The sequence below is a fragment of the Mesitornis unicolor genome, unplaced genomic scaffold, assembly GCF_000695765.1.
Source record: "Mesitornis unicolor isolate BGI_N332 unplaced genomic scaffold, ASM69576v1 scaffold35824, whole genome shotgun sequence".
Lineage (NCBI taxonomy): Eukaryota > Metazoa > Chordata > Aves > Mesitornithiformes > Mesitornithidae > Mesitornis > Mesitornis unicolor.
Genome location: NW_010181374.1, coordinates 25977 through 45015, shown reverse-complemented (window position 1 = coordinate 45015; position 19039 = coordinate 25977). Strand labels below are relative to the sequence as shown.

At 37.5% G+C, this 19039-nt stretch overlaps 1 protein-coding gene across 2 annotated transcripts in view; it reads right to left on the bottom strand.

The window, feature by feature from the left end:
* Positions 1-3649: 3649 nt before the first annotated feature.
* LPIN1 (lipin 1) overlaps positions 3650-19039 on the bottom strand; it is a 31975-nt gene continuing 16585 nt past the window's right edge. For both annotated transcript variants that reach the window (XM_010183411.1, XM_010183410.1), the window contains 8 exons: positions 18417-18490; positions 16281-16425; positions 14530-14678; positions 12565-12651; positions 9521-9673; positions 7751-7865; positions 4625-4728; positions 3650-3819 (listed from right to left, as the gene is read on the bottom strand). In XM_010183411.1, the coding sequence (XP_010181713.1) occupies positions 3660-3819; positions 4625-4728; positions 7751-7865; positions 9521-9673; positions 12565-12651; positions 14530-14678; positions 16281-16425; positions 18417-18490 (987 nt within the window). In that variant the 3' untranslated portion in view covers positions 3650-3659. The remainder of the gene's footprint in view (positions 3820-4624; positions 4729-7750; positions 7866-9520; positions 9674-12564; positions 12652-14529; positions 14679-16280; positions 16426-18416; positions 18491-19039) is intronic.

The following is a 19039-nucleotide window of genomic DNA, read 5'->3' as shown; positions in this document are numbered from 1 at the left end:
TAACGTTCTGTGATTCTGTGATTCTGTGCTCTTGGCTCCCAGGTGCTGCTCCCATACCCCTAAACAGCCAGAGCCCAGATCCTGAACCCATCTCCCTGAGTAAACTCCTTGCTCTGAAACAGCTCTGTGTCAAATGCTGTACCTCAACAGTGAAAATCTGGAAGTGCTGGAAGTTACACTGGATAGCCCCAGAAAGAGACAGGCAACTGAAACTGGAGCTACAAAAGCCACGTTCAGCAGTTCTGCAAAAGCATTCTGCCACTATCAAGGCACACAAAAAAAACAGAAAAGTCAGAAACAGAAAATCTATACTTGCCTTTATTACAATATATATTTCTAACCTTGTTGCATTCAGCAGACCAAAATGAGGTGTTAAAATTATTTTCATCATTGCATTAGCACACACATATAGAGAGTAAATACTGTATATAAATAAGCTTTGAAATAATCATCCATATCTACAAATAAAAAATACCCAATAGCCTCTTTCTCTTCCCTCCCCAACATAACAGCAGTAACATTTTCTCTTCAACGTAACTAATGCAAGGAGTCTGGTATTCTTTCCCTCACATGACACAGCTGGAGCAGTATGGTCATCAGCTTCAAAAAAATAAACATTAGTCAGTGCTCCGCTGCATATTCTAGTTTACGTGTACTGTATAAATAGAATACACTGTGACTTAATGTGTCTGCATATTTACGTTAGCCAAATATTCGTTAACAGAAACCAGCATTACACTGCAAGCAAGGTTGATTTTTTTTTTCTTTCACAGAAAGAGTAGGAATTTGTTAAACCATCCCTTTTTCTTCTACATGAATTAACAAAGCAGTTTAAATATTATGCACAAAATTGCTCAACTAGCAAATCAAAATGTCTTATACTCTCTACAAAAGCATGGTGATCTTTCTAGCAGGTCAAAACTTTGATTTTTTGTGTCTTTTCTGTGAGCAGATTTGATAAAGGTTAGTTATATAAACACACATTCGCTTCACTGTTCAGCTATACTTCAACTTTCAGATACACAGGGGCACACAGCACTGAGCTTCAGACTCAGAAATGCTGAGCAGAAGGGACCCCTGGAGGTCACTCAGCCCGACTCCACGCTTGGAGCAGATGATTGCCAGCACTGGGACAAGCCAGCCGTAACTGCTGAACTGTCTTGAAAAACTACAGGACGGAGATCCCGCAGGTCTGAGAGTCACCTGTACCAGCGCTGCACTACGCCTAAAATCTGGCAGAATTAAAGTGACCACTCACTCACGCTATCGTTTGGTTTGAAATACTAACGGCGAACAACTAATCCTGGATTAGCTATTCATTAAGTTATAAATAAATACATCACAGGCTGCAATTGTGGAGAACTTTCAGGGACCACCTTTTCTGGTGGAAGCTACTGTGTGCAGTACCTTAGGAAAATAAATATTTACTGTTAAGGATAAAAAAAACACAAAACCGACAGCCTTTTACTCAGGAGAAGGATTGGTTTGGTTTTATTATGCATAATAAATGGATAGAAATAGGCCTTAACCAAAACTGAATTAAAATAGGATGCGGTTAGTATATTAATCCATAAATTCAATCATTAGTGACAATTATTAATAGATAGTTAAAGTGTGGCTATATTTAGAGATATAACCATCTCAGTTTGGCAACCTGCAGTCCCCACTGATTGTCTTTCAGAAAATCCATACAACTTTTCATTCATCTTTAAGTAAAAAGGTATTTGCATTTTCTTTAAACTTTCAAGAGAGGCACAGTCACTCTGGGTGGGTAAACACACATTTCTCCCTCTTTGTGTCTGATCCTGGTATCTCCAAAGTGGGTGTGCATCTTGCCCGAAGCAGCAACGTTCATGTGAAAAGGAAGACTTAGGGAGGGCTCACCACTGCACACTGCAGCTGTACAAAGGATTGCACTTATATTCATTGCTATTGAAGGCACAGGGAAATCATAAATTGGCCCCCTGACATCCCAGATAAAGTCTGCAGCACTAAAAGTCTACAGAGTCACCATTCTACCTACACTACGGTCATTCTTGACGTGCAAAACCAGAACTTGTTGAAACAGAACAAATGTGAGAGAGCAGCTGTTTCCAAACTTTTGGGTGCTAACTGACCGCAATCACATACTAAAATTTCTCCTGGACCACTCTGCCTTCCTATTATTAAACTCTTAACAGAAAACACTATAAAGCAGCTGCAAAACATGTACCATAGCTTCACAGATCACAAGCTGGCAGAAACCACAGCTTGTGAACCACTGTTTTAGCCATATTGAAATACAGTATACATGGAATCCCATGATGCCATTTTCAGTCTTTCAGAGAACAATTAGACTTTTAAATATATTTTTTTAAAAAAGAAGTTTCTTTCCTAGCTAGAAGCACATTTGAGGATCCTTTGGCATATGGTCACTTGATGCCTACATTTTAAGTAACGTACCGCACTGCGTAAAGGCAGACCATTTGGAAAACCTTATCAACTGATCTGCTGTATTGCTTTTAGCACGCATAGTTAAATCTTAAGGCAGTCAAAAGCAGGTAGCAAAAACAGTATTTACAGCTGTGCCTGGACAACTAAGAAAAAAAAAAGATGAAAGATCAGATTTCCTTATCTTGGAGAATAAATTGCACTAAAAGCATCCATTCTTTATGATACAAAAAAAAATAAATTCCGTACACTAAAGACCTGAGATGCATCATTCACTAGCATCAAAGTTCACATTTTACCCAAAATAATGTTTCAAATAAAAATACTACATTTTGACAAAATCCTTAATGTCCTTGGCTCAGTAACAATCTTGAAACTCAGCACATTTGGTGGGTAAGATGCCTTTACTGAAGATCGCTGCCTTCAGTAAGATGGGCACTATGCACAGTGGCCTGTATCTTCCACTTGCACACTTACCTTAACCCAAACAGCTATTCTTGAAGCATGGTACTTCTCAAATTGAGAAAGACCTCCAGAATCTGGCTATCTTATTGAATTTGCTTTCTATTTAGATTACACAGCATTTATTTCCTCAGTAAAGTGTTACCATGTCAAAACAACACACTGGAATAAATCAACACAGTTCAATTGGCTTTGATAGCGACACTGATTTATAACAGCTGAGGATCTAGACCAGTAATTAACTCTTAAACAAACAGCTGCTAGTCAAGCAAGGGCAAAGAATCATTTGTTCCTTCAGAGAACGGAATTTTGACATAGGGATTGCAATCCCTCCCTGTGTCACCAGACGACGTCAGGACTGGTGAGCACTGTCAGCTCCCTTACTTGCAGGGGGTTCTGATGAGATGAGAGATGACTTCAGTGAAGCAGAAAAGATCCAGTACCACTTTATGACCTCATGGAGTGTTTAACTGCAACTCCAGCATCACTTCACTTTTACTTGACCTTAAATAATGAAACTGTATGGCACAATTTGAGGAGCTGGGTGAAGAGCTAGAAACACAACTCTCATTCCTAGCAAGACTCCTTGTCATCTGGAAATGTGATTAAGTATGAAAAACCATTTTTAAATTTGCTCACAGCAAAAGAACACAATGCTCATAACATCACAGATTCCAGCTGCACTGTCAACAGCACAAGCCAAGTGCTGTCCTTTCAATACAAGCTAACTCTTTCTTTGAGCTGAGGACAACAGTTTGGAGATGCAGTTAAGATGAGGCCGGATGTACATCCTGAGTTTCAAAAGGCGGCAGAGGCTCTCTCCAGTAGGTGAACTGACTATAGGTATCAGAACAAGGGAAGTCTGAAGAATGGCTTCTTTTCAGCAAAGGGAAAATGTGATCTACCACTTCACATAGTCTGACATAGCTGGGAAAAAAAAAAGAAAGAAAAGAATGCTGAATCATTTCAGATCAACTTCTTTTGAATTTTTTTAAGTCCCCAACTACTAAGGCATGGCTACTTTTACATACACAAGTCATCTTCCTCAAGTGAATAAAACTAAACTCTATTTTGACGCCTAGCTTCCAGAGAGGATTCACAGTTCAGATAAGAAATCTACTCATTCTAAGCAACAATATTGACCTAATAAGAAACAGATGCAATTTTCAGCCCAGATCACCTGCTAAAATATTCAAGACCTATATTCTGCTTCTCCATTTCTGTCCAGCTTGGCTTAAGCAGCTCCCTGCTCAATCATTTATTCATATTTTATACGCCTACATCTCCCCTTCAATTAAGGGTACTCTTGACTTTACTAAAGGCCATTTCTACTCAGTTAGGTGCTACAATGCCTAAGCATCTTGCTGGAAGCTCTCAGCCCTATCTTCAGATTTTGTTTTCTGGCTCGTCTGGACAGGAGGTCCAGGAAAGGGAAATTCTGAAAAGGCAGATGGCTTCAGGAGACCAATCTCAGTTTTATGCTGACTAAATAGTACACTGATAACTCCTTTCCATCTGCTTTACTTATGTAATATATTAAAATAAATACTAAATAATTCATTTTTGTCAATTTAACTGAAGGAAAGTAGAAAGTCTGTATTTTATTCTAAATTTTTTATGTTTTGTTTGAAATATTGTAAGGAATTAAATGCATCTTTGGGCAACTTGAGTCATAAATTAAAACAGCAAATTAATTTAGTCTGTAAATTGTTAGGGATAAGAGATTACTTACGATGAGATGCTTGTCTTTGCATGCTCTTGTATAAGTTCTCCTTTGGGGTTAACTGTAAATATTCTGTTTAAAGAAACTCCCACCTGTTTGTATGAATAAACATCCTAAACAGAAAAAAAAAAGAAAAAATGTTTATCAAAATCATGTTTGTTTTTTTCAGTAACTTCTCATGACACAGAAATAACATTTAATAAAAACTAATGATATTTGGTGTAAAAGCATTTGCACTTTCATTTCTCTTTCAGAGAATACTTCATTTCCTGAGTGTGCTGTACTGAGCATCTTGCAACAGTGCACAGAGGTTAAACATAACTGACATGAAAAACAGTGATTAGTTTGTAAGGACAAGGTCACAAGAAGTCTTAACAACTGTGTCTACATTAAAACCTCCAGAAACATCTCTTAGCTCCTGAGTTCAGATTTGTGCCATATCCATATATTCACTCTCATGTCAGAGCAAGGAAGATACGCCAAAATAGCAGCAGTGAGCCCCAGCAGGTAATGCAGATGCATCTCTGGGAAGTTCAATTAGAAGAATTAAGAATGTCTTCTAAGAAAATCAAGCTGTTAAGGAAAACAATGAATAAGTTTTGATCTGTTCTGAAGAAAAGCTTGACAAAAGCAAAGATGAAAATAAGTCCCAGAAGATCAGAGCAAAAACAAGCTTCTATTTAACTAATACAAATCACTGGACATAGTTTTAAAACTGAAGTGGTGAGACTGGAATGTTAATGAAGATATAAAGATTATTTTTATCTCTATATTGAAAAGACTGTTCTAAAAAAAATTGAGTAACTGAACAAAAGTGAATAGCAGTCACTTTAAGAAATCAGCATCCTGGCAGTCCATGCACTGTCTACATCTGTAACATCCGTGAGTACTGAAATTTCACAGAGTTTGTTTGGGGGTAAAAAACAAAGAAAGAAAACAAACTAAAAACAAACAAACAAAAACCAAGAAGCGCAGAAAACTGAGACACAGATGATCCTGATCTTGGCAAAGCCTGTAACACATCTCGCACCTGAAGACTGCACACCAACAGTGCCCAGAGGAGCGAGTTACCAGTAGTTCCTTTAGAAACATTAACTTACTGCTTTACTTGAAATTTTATGGCAGTATGCATGAAAACAATGATTTTATTTCCCTGTAGTTGAAAAAAATGGAACTAGAGGTAGACATAATCCATAATACAAAACCACAGAAGTGTTTAAAAAAATTATTTCAGAACCACATGTCTAAAGGTACCTTGATAATGGAAATTAAGTTGTGTATGATGTAACAACTTAATATAGCAATAGGACAGTGAAGGCCTCCTTTCCTCTCTGACATAACGCTTTTTAAAATGTAATTTGCTAAAAGGTGATGTTGAAAAAGTTGCTGCTCATAAATGTCAGCAACTCTAACAAAAATATGAGACAAATGTAGAAACAAAGTCCCATCAGAAATGCATGTTGAATCCTCTCACATGTAGCTACAACTACAACTACAATGTGCCAAAATATCTTGTCAGGCAACTCTGTCCAACATTTAGGCATTTAAACTGCCCAGTCTCTAAATGTTCATACTCAAACTGGCAATGGCCAGTGTCCACATTTATACTGGTAATTTCCCCACATTATCAATGTTTCTGTTAGTGAATTTATCTCAGCTCTTACAGGGCTAAGCAGCTTGGGCTGGACTTTATGGTTCACAGATGCCTCAGTGAGAAGCTTCTCGTTCTCCAGGAGTCAGTGGAGAAAGATGGTCAAGTAGAACCTGAATTACATGCTCTCCAGATATGTCCCATTTCTCTCCACCAGCTAAAGAAAGAGGTAACCAACTGCAGTGTTCTCTTGCTAATCGTACCAGGAAATATGAAGGGTCAAGGACCATTCACGTAAGACCGAATGGCTTGACCAGGATACAGGCATACAATTAAGTAGGTTTCGTTACCAAAACAGGGTGGATACACCAAGCTGCATGCCAACGGTTCTTAGCCATAAACCCGACACTGGTGTTATCAGGTCTCTTGTTACACATTCCTATACCACACATCAGTTTCTACAGCAATTATTACCTGGCAATGCAGAGCTGGAGGAAGTAACAAATGCTCTGTGGGGCTCTTACAAATAAGGGGCCTACCCGCCTAATTTAGTTATCATCTAAATCTAGCGGCCCAGTGAAATTGTAAACATCTAGGTCTTCTACATATCTCCTTCTGAGAGCAGGATGCTTTCAAAGATTTCTGTGATTCTGTGATTTCAAAGGCACCTCTATCTACAACAGTAAACTAAGCAGCATGAGTGCCCATTCTCAGACTTGGAAGTCTCTTGACATTTTTGTCAGAATTATTAAACTCTCTATAGCCTTCCCCTCAATATGGCTATATCAAATGCCCACTGGCAAGAGTCCATGCCTCAAGCTAACATGGCAATCATATCCAAAAATTGCCTGGAAGACTGCTAGCTGCCTGTGCCAAAACAGTCTCCTGGAACAGACTAGCAATATAAAAGAAGGGATAATCACGTCAGAGTTCCTGCCTCTGTCCTAGCCCCTGAGACTCTTTCCTTTTGTGGATGCATAAAAGTATTCTTTGGGCTAGGACAGGAGTAAGAAAAGTCTATAGCCCAATTATACAGCCTTCAAATGGCTGACAGAGATCTGTATTCCACTCTCTGTGTCAAACATCGTATCACTTTCCATGCAAAGTAGAACCCTTTGATTTCAGTGGGACATCCAAGTTCTTTTGAATGTGCTTAGAGTTTGAAGTGGAAGTCCCACCAATATTCATTTGAAAGACTTTCTGTCTATGCACAGGTATCTCACTGACACTGTATCAGTGTGGCATAAAATGAGATCAGTGTTTTCACACAAGCTTAAGGATTTTTTTATATAGGATTTCAACCAGTATTTACTGTTATGCTAATTTATGCAGATATAAGGTAGTTACTTTGCTGCTCTTCCATCTCTGTTTGCATCCTACATTGTGAGACCTTTGAGGAAGAACCTTTATATTTTCCTTTGTACAGGGCCTAATAAAATATTCTTAACTCCCATTTAAAGCATCTAGGTTCTAATGCAACAGACCATGAAATAACAGCCACATTTCTGTTCTCCGCAATAGAAATAAATTTAGCTATTACTTACAGCAGGTCTGTTTCCAAAAGCAGCATAAAAGGGTTCTGTGTTAGGATAAAAGAGATTTTTGATGTCTGTCAAACACTGAACTTTAAATTTTTCTGGCTTCTTTTCTATCACCTCCCTGAAATGATAAAAAGGGAGGTTGAATAAGTAAGTATACATGAAATATAACAAAAAACATTTTATTTTCTTAATTCAACATTTTTCACCCAGCTGTGATACTAGGATATTGTAGGATACTCCTACAGAGCCCCTACCCTTCTCCAACAAATCTTCATTTGGAAATCACGGTGCCCATGATGACAAAATAGAATTCCCAAGCTTACATAATGGGCACAGTAAATAAATCCTCTGAAACAAGGGAGTTTATACCCAAACCTATGTTGTAAAGATGGCTACTGAGCAAGGATGGTTGATTACAGGGAATAGCTGCTAAATAAAGACTTATGAGACATAAACTGTCATCAAGTAAACTGCTTCCTGAGAACTGCAGAATGATTCATAGATTGTATTAGTTTTCACTGTGTATAGCTTTTTTCTTCTTTTAAAGGATTGCAATTACCGTAAGTTCTAAAAGCACTTCAACCTGTTAAGGTTTTTCTAGAGTCAGGGTCCTCTGTCACTGCTAATTAGCAAAAGATAAGGAATACAAGGATCTTCTATTTCTTTTCAGTTGTTCCTTACAGAATATAGAATTCATTAATGAACAGAGGAATTCTCATCGCTGGGCAAAAGCCCTTTCACAGCAGCTTCTCTTGGGAGGCTGAACAGGTGGAAGAGTCTGGAGTTCCCATAACATAGCAAGATACCAGCATGACACAAAAGCACTGAAGAAGCTCAGAATCCCACATCCTTCCACCAACACTTACATCAAGGAAGATGTGAACAGTACAGAAGCTTCATAGGAGTAATATAGCCCTGATGTAGATTCTTTAGTCAACAAGATACCAGAGTATCACTTCAAATATATTTCTAGATACAAGAAGCATAAGATAAAAGTAACTACTCTTTCACTGCAGTTATTATTTCATCAGTCTAAGAAGTGCACCATAATACCTCCACAGTCTCTTATATTTAGAGCACTACTGGTAAGACAGCCTGTAGCATGTCACTCAATCAGGAGAGCATCTGAACAACCTTCCATTAAAAATTCTAATGAAATCTATCCTGTCACAGCAGCTTTTAACAGCTTAAAATATTTTCAGTAATCACTAGACATGCTTCACTGAATTAGGAAGGTACAATACTCATAATCCGTGCTACTATTATTATACAGTTCAACACCTAGGAGAAACAACATTGTCCACAAAGAATATCACAGTGCAGTCAGGAATATAAACAACTCATTTAATTTTTGCATGAATTTCTTCAAAACCTACCAGGGAATATTTTTCCACAACACAAACTCCAAAAACATTTATGCCAACCGGAACTCCTTACAAGTCAAGGAAAGAGTGATTTTTATTAGAATGTTCACATTTTTCCCACAGCTAAACATTAACACAACACGTTAAACACACAAAGTCAACAGGCAGTATCTATCAGTAAACAGCGAACACATGTATATTAAGGCATGTCTGAGAGAGAAACTAAGCAATGGGTCTCTCTATTGAATTTTGGTCTTTCTCTAACAAAATTTCTTCTTAATTGGATTTTGCACCAATATGTAAGAAAAAGCATTATGAATTATCTCAAGCCCTCCCACAATAAAAAGCTGAGAATTCAGCCTCCACCAACCTCTGAGTTTCTTTCTGCATAAAAGTGACATTGCAATACCTGTGAAAAGCTGAGAATAAGCTGCTTGGGCTCAGCAACACTGGCCCCTGAGGCAGCACAGTTCCTCGTTCGTTGACCCAGTGCAAGTATCCTCTGGTCATGTCTGCCATTCCAATAGCGCGTGCTGAGCAATACAAAAATTTATACCCATTTCTGTGAAGAGAAATAGAAGAAAAAATTACTGTAAAAATAAAGTATTTTGACATCAATAATTTTGTGGATTTATTTTTACATTAATCAAATCATGACTGTTAAAGAGACTTATGTTTAACCTAGACTTATTGAAAAGGAATAAAACCACTTATGCCAGAAACTTGGATAGTTAAAATCCACCTAGCTCCACTGCAAGTCAGTGATTTACACCGGAAGAGAGCTCATTTATCTATGGCCTTCTCATGGCTTACAACTTCTTACGGTTTTCTATCTGCCCTGACACAGTGGAACCATACTTCTTAGAATTAAGTGAAATGACATTTGCCAAGAGGAAAACACTTTGCATAAAGCAGACAAAGGTGTATTAGCCTTTGCTGTTTTAAGTATTATACTCCTACCTCTTGGGTCTTTGCAAAAAAAGACTGGTCTGTGGGCAGCAGTAACTCTGCTCTGAGTCAGAGAAAATCTGAACTTCAAAACACAATATGAGAAGTGATCTTTGGCTTTACACTGAAATAAAAAGTTTTGGCAGAAGTCACAGGTTACCCCTGGTTCTGTTCATGATAGAACAGAGTTCAGTGGTGTTAGTTCAACTTGATAGCAATTTACTTTGTTAGTCCTATAAAGAAATTATTGTTCATACAATAAAGAAATGCTGTATTCAGTGCATGCATGGTCATTAACTCTAACTATTGAACATTTATATGGTGTTCAGCTGTAATATCTAGCCTCTACATAATTAACTCTGAAAAACAACATGATTCAAATCTACTTTTTTCCCCCTATGTTTATGATCACCAAAGCCCTAACAACTGACAATGCCGGCAGGCATAGAAATAACAATTGCAATTAAAAAAATTAATGAACATTTTCATCAGATGTAATGCAGAGGCTACACACAGAACTAAATACTGCTCAGCATGTGAATTCCCAGGCTGTCATGTCTTTTCTGTGATCACGTATGTCAGCACAGACAAGTGTCTTTGGTGCAATTTAGCTTCCATCATCCATTATTTATAATTCATCATCCGTGTAAAACAAAAGGTAATAAACAAACCTTAGCATAACCCTAGCACAGAAAACAAATCACACTGACTAAGAGGATAGTTGTGATGTGTACCAGAGGCTCTTCAAACATTTATGGTAATTTGAATATATAAGAACAGCTGAATTTAAAGTAATAAAAGAAAACCAATTTTATTTTCTGCATTAAGCAAAATTATCAACCTGAACAGATAGCAATCAGTAATCCTCCTTGTAAGAATTAAAATCAGAATGCATAACACCAGAAAACATTGGATATTTCATCTGATCCCATTCAGACATCAATTAATTTTTGTCCTCATTTCCTTTTCTTCTCTCAATTGCTAATCACAACACTCAGCATACTCCAGTCTTTGATTGTCCAGGGTACACAATGGCTTGACCGCTTTGAAAAATGTTTCCACGGAAGCAACAATACACCCATATTCTCGCTCTAATCTTGCTCACCTAGCAGTCCCATACATACCCCATGTGAGTTGGTATGGTCTGACTGTTTTTCTCCTGTTCATATTCATCAGAGGAAACACCTCCGTTTTTTTGGCATATATTATTCTAGGTCATACCAGGATACTCCTCCTTTTAATGTCATTAACTGACCTAAAGCACAGCTCATTTTCTGTTGTCCAGCATTTCTTCTACAGCTAATGGAAAAAAATCAGTTGTTTTCAAAACATCATTAGATCTCAGGTACACAGAGCTACTTTTTGAAGATGCCCGTCTTTCTCCATGGAATACACAGACTGTACAAGCCACAAGTAAATACAATGAATCCTGGTCCCTCCACCCACAGATTTACATAAAGTACTTATCACTGTGGACCAACAGGCACCAGAGCAGATCAACTACTGAGCTATAATACAGCAGCTCACCCTGGTGTTGCCAGGTAAAAGCCAGTTCCTCAGGCAATTCACACTGTATGTCTTACTGACTTTCGGTGCCTTTAAATTGCACTTTAAGCAATGATCACCTGCTCTCAAAATTAACCGATGACACAAAAAAATTTTAAGAATGATCCTCCCTAACTTGACAATTTAATAATGCAATAACAACAAATATTTATATAGAGAAATAACAAAATAAATTGTATAATCATCAGTAGTAAAGATAATCATCATGCCTTTGAAGCTCATCGTTATTCATACAACAAATAAAATGAGAATATTAGCAAGTACCCAAAATTGGTCTGTTTCTATACAAGATAAGACACCATGCTGTGCTTTAAGGGTGATATTTATCTTGTTTGACTAGAAGTCTAATGTTTAGACAACTCAAATCTAAGCTGTTTCACTAAACTCCCTTCCTACTCACTGTAAAGGGAGGGAACTACCCCAAATGAATTAATCCCATGTGTTTTAAATTTCTTCTCTGCATGGCTCCAGGAGAGTCAAGTTTGGCAAGAACTTCACCTACAGTGACCACCGTGGGGTAAACAGTCCTTATCCATTTCACAATCTTCTCAACAAGCAGAGAAGGGAAGGTATATTGGCATCTTATGAATTAATGCTGCTGCAACTCCCACTTTGCAAAAAAGTTCCACTTGCTGCAACTGCACAACTCATTCAAATGGCTTGCTTTTGGAACTAACTGTAGCTATCTGTGTGGGATGGTTGGAAGACTAATCACTACTCATTGGTAGGGCTTTTGCTTTTGATATCACAAAGCAGGTTTTGCTCTGGATATCATACAGCAGATGTTTATGTTGTGTAAACATCACTGAAGTCATGTGATATTGATGAATTTGTCACCCTTACAGGTTAAGAGAAGCCTAGAGAAATTTTTATTTTTATGTGCAGATGAATAAACACAAACAAGCCACAGATGCATGAACAGATTTACTGAATACTCACTGGCTCACTTTATGGTACAGCTTCGCAATCCCTTGGTGTGTCCAGTCTTTGCCAAGAGTCGGCAAAATATGACCTAAAGTATCTGACCTGAGTAAAGGAAAAACAATATAACTGAACTGAAAAAGAACAACACTTACAGTAACAGTTGAGCTAACACAAACCCCACTAACCTATTTGGCTAGCAACAACGGAAAATAAGGTTTTCTGTAAGGTACTGATTGTGATCAGAAGAGGATGATTTTATTCCCCTTTCTTTTCAGATAGACTGACATGCCCATCCTTAGCCAACTCTGGCCATATTGTTTTAATTACTCTTATGCCCTAGGACTTGTCTCTAAGGATAAACTTGTGGTCCGTAGGTAACATGGAAGTTACAGCATACAGGCTATCAACGAGACCTGCATTGTAAGCTGGCCAGCACTAAGCATATTTTTTGAGGTTTAGATTAAATGTTTTCTAAATAAATCAAATTTACCTGTACGGGAAGTTTATGGGAAATTGTAAGCATGAGGTAAGTAACATTCTAGCTTACTTAAAACTAACTTTTCCACATAAAGCCAGCAGTTAGTCACATACAAAGTATTATGAAATAGTTATACTGGTTTCAATGTGTTTCCCACTTTACAATAAAGAAAATTATTAACAACATCTAGAAATTCAAACAAATGAGCACCTCACTTGACTAAGCATTATACAGATATACAGCAAGAAATCCACATGCTGAATATCTTACATCTTAGAAAGAAAACATTGGGCAGTGGGTTGGGATGGATTTGCAATGGTATTATAGGGTGAAGTGATTCCGTAACTCTCTGGCCAGGTCAACAGCAGAGAGAAGAGAAGGTCCCATTCACTTTACTGAAGCTTAATAAAACAAAGGGGGTGAGGGAATATTAATTTATATGCTGGCAGCAAAAAAAAAAGGTTTGCCCTACAATGGATAAATCACAAGAAAAAAACAGTTTCAGTTTAAATTAAGTACTTTAATTCACCACAAACTGCTCTCGGAAATTGTTTTTTCTTGTTCTTTTTTCTCTTTGATTTTGAAAGAAATTGATTTTGAAACAAGTCTAAGCATTTCATTTTAAAAGGTCAAAAGAAAATGCTTATATTTTTACTATGTGTTTCCCTGTTTGACACACAATTGTTTTCTCCAATGTTAAATAAATAAATAACTAAAAATCAGCGAGTGAACTTTTTGGTCACTCCAAAATCGTGGGGTTTACCCAAAGTACATTACAGGGGGTAATGGACACAAGCTGCTTCTGCAGAGATTCCGATTGAACTCCAGAAGAATTTTTTTTACCATGAGATCAATCAGACATTGGAACAGTCTCCTGGGGAAGTGGTGAATTCCCCTACATTGGTCAGTTTTAGGAGTCAGCTTGACAGGGTGCTGGCTCATCTCATTTAAACTATACTTTTACCTTGAAAGACTGGACTAGATGATCCTTGTGGTCCCTTCCAACCTGGTATTCTATGATTCTACTGATCAGAAACTTCCCATCAAATTCTAATTCTGACATTGAATCCTGTCTTCTAAATAATAATGCCTCTCACTGGAATGCCCCAGTAATGCCCTTTAAAACAGAATTCACATGTTTCTTCTTTTTAATGTAGCCAGAGTACTTCCTAAGTCTCATGCAGCAAAAAAAGTTATGATTTTGCAGAAGGTCCTCCAACACTACTGTAAATGCTATGAAACACCAATAGGTGACAAGTAATGAGCTCATATGGCATGTGTCTTTATGAAATTAAGAATTCAGTTAATGATTCTAGCATTGTTTGAATGCCAATTTAAAAAACAAAACCAAAAACAAAACACAAACCAAAAAACCCAGAAATACCACCACCTCCCAAAAACACTGATTCTGTGTCTCAAACTTCCCTATTAATTACTTTTTCCTTTAGTCCAAAGGACAACTTGTCCTTGCAGATAAAGTCTCTCCCTGTTCATGAACTTACCGTGTGATTGTTCCATCAATGTCAGAAATAACAACTTTATCATCCCAATTCCATAGGTAAATGGTACCTTCGCAGCGGCAAGTGCCTTGATACTGTGTTGTAACACTAAAGGTCACATCATTGGGGCCATTCTTGAGCTTCAAGCTTTTCTGCAAGACATTTTCAGCAAGACAATCAACAAACTGAGCATGTGAAATGGACACAGTGCAAACACAAAGCCACAGCTGACTACTTCCCTGATCACATTGAATCTTACTGCTTTCAGCAGGGCTGTTTTGTAACTAATGATAGCAGGTTTGCCCTGTGTGGTATACACGAGGCACTGATTTACAGAGCAGAACAAAACAAACAAACAAACATTCTGCTTCACAGTCAAGGATATGAAAAAAAAAATCCCAAAAAATTCACACAAACAATAACAAATTATGAAATAGGGACTGCTTATCTATGGGGGTTTTCCATTCCGAGATATAGATACATATGCAGAGAGAAATGTGGGTAACAATGAGTTCCATGCACTCATTATAAGTGTTTATACGGGGATTTGTGTTCTATAGTATTATGTCTCTTTCCCATAATAACTCACCTCTCATACCATATTGACCTATTATGCTTCAGTCTCCACCAAATTCCCTCAACTCTTCTGCTTCCCTACCCTTCCCTCCCAGTCTTCTGTTTCACTTAGTGACAAGCTGCACAGGAGACTACCGATTTTATTCTATTTGTGGACCTAACTATTCATTTCCACAAAACCTGCAGAAGCTTAATACTTTAAGTGTCTCTTTTTCTTAGTTGTATTTCACTGCAATTTTTCAATTAGTTAGAAAGTAAAAAGGAGGTAGGAATGCAGAGCAATCGATGGGTATCTGCTGAGTCTCACCCACTGCTTCATCAAGAAACCAATCTAAAAGTAGTTTTAGCTTCAGTTAATTTCTGCTAGGTTTCCAAATCTGAAAAGTATCACTATATTGGTGTAACCCTTGCGTTCTGTTCGCTATAGAAAATTACCAAAACGTCCCATCTGTCTCTTGGGAAAACATCTACATTTCTTACAAACTATTCAGCACGTGAGTCATGGGTTGTTTAATGCTGTACACCTTGTGTGGGTTTCCTTCAGAAAATTAATTGGCTGTAGATAAGATGACAAAAAGTATTTCCATAATGTACTCCATTTTTCCAGATCAAATTGGAAAACACAAACACAAAACTGTAATAGCTTTGTCACCATTAGTTAAAACACCTCTGTCACAGACGAAGAGAACTGGCTCCAAAGAAATTAACAGCCTGGCCTCGTAGTAAATTCACAAGCAGCTCTTTCAAAAGTTACTAACTGAAAATGTTATTTCTATAAAATGTGACTGTCTGCCTATGAATGAGGGGAAGAAAAGGAGCAGAAGAAAAAAGAAAAAAGCAAAGAGAGGTAAGTGGGTCAACATAACATTATACATAATACAAAAAGGACATGGTTCCACTACACTTACTCAGGTGACAAATACATACTTTGGAATTTAATTTTGGTATTTTTCTAAATAGGATCCTATGTCTCCCAATCTCTGAACCCCAGCACTGGCTGCAAGGTACAACATTCATGCTTAATACTGAAAAGAGAAGGGAAAAGATTTTTCTTGAAAATATAGTGAGAGTTACATGCAAGAAGTAAGAGGCAATTAAGCTTTGCAAGCCTGAGTAACAGTATTGTTCATGCTGTATTAGAAATGACATTTCAGGACAAAGATGTAAGATTAACTCACAAGCTGGTCAGAAGTGAGTCGAAGCGTTTTTTTGTAACTAATTCCAGACAATAATGAGAGATGACTTGTGTTGGTTTGTAATGACCCGAGGTTTTGTTTGGCAGCTCTTGGGTCTTCATCGCTTGAAGAAGATTCATCTTTTACTCTGGAACATTGCACACACAGAAAATGATGCTATCATGTCAGTAAATGCATCTCAGTATCCACTAAAAATGCATTAACAGTGAGTCATCAAGTAAGTCATTGATTCTCTGCTCCTAAGTACTGTCTCACAGGAGGTCATTCACATCATAGCTTTAAATATATCAATGAAGTGCCGAATTTTCATTCATGCATGTTACCCATTATTCATGCTTGGATTGTTCTAGCCATTCACTTGTCTGTAAGCTAGTTTTCATTACTTCAAATTTAACAGATGTAAAATTGACTCCAAAATTTCATAGTGGCAGAAAAATAATACCCATTAGATACTGTAACTACACAAATTCCTCAGTTGTCAGGCAAGGAAAGAGGAGTTTGGCTTTCTCTTCTCCCCTTCTTCCCTGTCTCCCAGACAATTTAGCAATCCAAAAAAACCAATACAGGTGATGGAGATTTTATTATAGAAAGAAACTCCTTCTCTTCAATGAACAACTTTAGATCATTGGATTATTGTTTTCCAGGATTTGTAGAATTACCCCATTCAGGATATGATGATGAAAAGTCATAAAACCTGAGCTCCTGTACACAATTCTGTTTAAATACATGTCAGTATAAATTTATTTTTTTTCTGCTACAATAATTTTTTCAGAAATTTGTTAAGGCTGTTTTTCTTCAGAGAGAAAGTTTTCTTCCGATAAACAAATCTATCACCTTAGGTGGAAAGTAAAATATCCTTTCAGATTCTACAAGTCTCATCAGCATTTGGGCTCTTATTTTGATCACACTTGGATGCTGTTTGATGTTAGAAAGTCTTGACCTGATATCAAGGTACCATGTCATGACTAGCAACATTTAAAAGCCCATCTTCTCCTTCAAAACATAGGATCTCAAAAGCTTTACTCAAATCTCAGTTGTCACATTTTGCTTGCAAGCAATATAAATTACAGATTTCTAAGTTCAGTTAAAATTTAAACAAAGAATGACAATTACAGAATCCAGTCTGCTTGAAGTCTTAATCCCACTTTAAAGCTTATCTTTAAACAACTACATAAGAAACAACAGACCTAAACGTTGCTTCTCATCCCTAAAAAGAAGATCAGCCTTTCTGATTTATTCTGTGGCTCTTAAAAACTCAGAGAGGCAACTGAGAGAACAGCTACAGAATGAGGAAGCCTTCTTCCAGTGTGTCCTCCTGGACTGCAACTGCTGACCCCTAACAGAATGACAGCTAGAGGCTTTTTTGTTTTATGAAGGTGATCCTTGAACTTCATGAGCATAAAGCATATTTTAATCTGGCCCTTTTCAGCTCCGTGTGCAGACAGCACACAGACAGGCTGTCTTTACAGGAAGAGCTGGATATACAGCAAAGGGGCAAGGTAGCAGAGCAGTCCCTGTTTAACACGTCTCTCCAGAGCAAGTTAAAGCTCATCTTACGGAATCTGCCTAAAGCAGAGATTCTGGCTATGCAGTATGATTAGCTTGGAGCATAAGAAGGAAGACAATTCTGCAATCCTTGAAAGAAGTAGTATAAAACCATGACTAGAGCCTGTGAAAAAGCTCTGGAAAGTCTTAGGCCCCTGAACTTCTCAGAATATGCAGGAACAAATTAAGTTGTCAGGCCATAAATCTATGTAAACCATAAATTTTAGCAACTGGAATCTGACAACAGCGTAGGGTCATGTATGATGTTCCCTTCAAAACTCTAGAGAGATAAATACAGCTTTGGAGAACTGCTCCAATTATTGTTTGTTTTCAAGGGGCTGTATTGTGTCATGGAGCTGCCAGCCAAACTACAGAAATGCCAGAGTGCACTTGCAAGGTCTGCAACCCTGTCATGGGTAGAGTCTTCCTATCTGCAGTTATTTGATGCAATGAATAACAAACCAAACATATATCACTGCACAGTATTTCTTGGCTCAAATGTAAGAGGTAGCTTGCTTTAATTTGTAAATGGTAGTTCCTGCTCATTTCAGGTAGAGATAATTTTGGGGGTACCTGTTTGCCATGCTCATCTGTGAAGGATCTCCTGTAAGTCCACTTTCACTCATACCTTGCTCTGGCTTTGCTTCCTGTAAAAATACAAGTATGAGAATCTGTGCATCCCTTGTTGGGCAGAGAGGAAATGTTTTTAGAAAAATACTTGAAAACCAAATTCTGTCTTCTACAGACATGGTAAAAATCAATAGCATCTTTTTTTCCTTTGCTTGTTGACAAAGTAAAACTTAATGGTTTTCTTTAAGAATAAAGATTTAAAAATTGCAAATATAAAACTCAGAATAATAATTAAGATTTAGTTTTGCAGGGAAGTACAGAAATATCAGATTCCACATCTAGCACTGCTGAAGTGCTGGGATCGATCTCATAGCTACTAAGTTCATGCACCTCAAATAGCCAGATTTCACTTGAAAAAGCAAAGTATGACTCTGGAGAAGAGAAAGAGAATCATTATTATCCTTAATCCAATAAAACTCTCCAAACTGCTTTTACCCTGAGTAAAAGCTACAGATAGTGAGAAACTGCTCTATCAATTCCATCCCACAAGATTTTTAAATAGTGAATGAGTTTATGAGAAATGCATTAAATCAACACCACCCCCCCTTATCCATTTATAGCTGCCA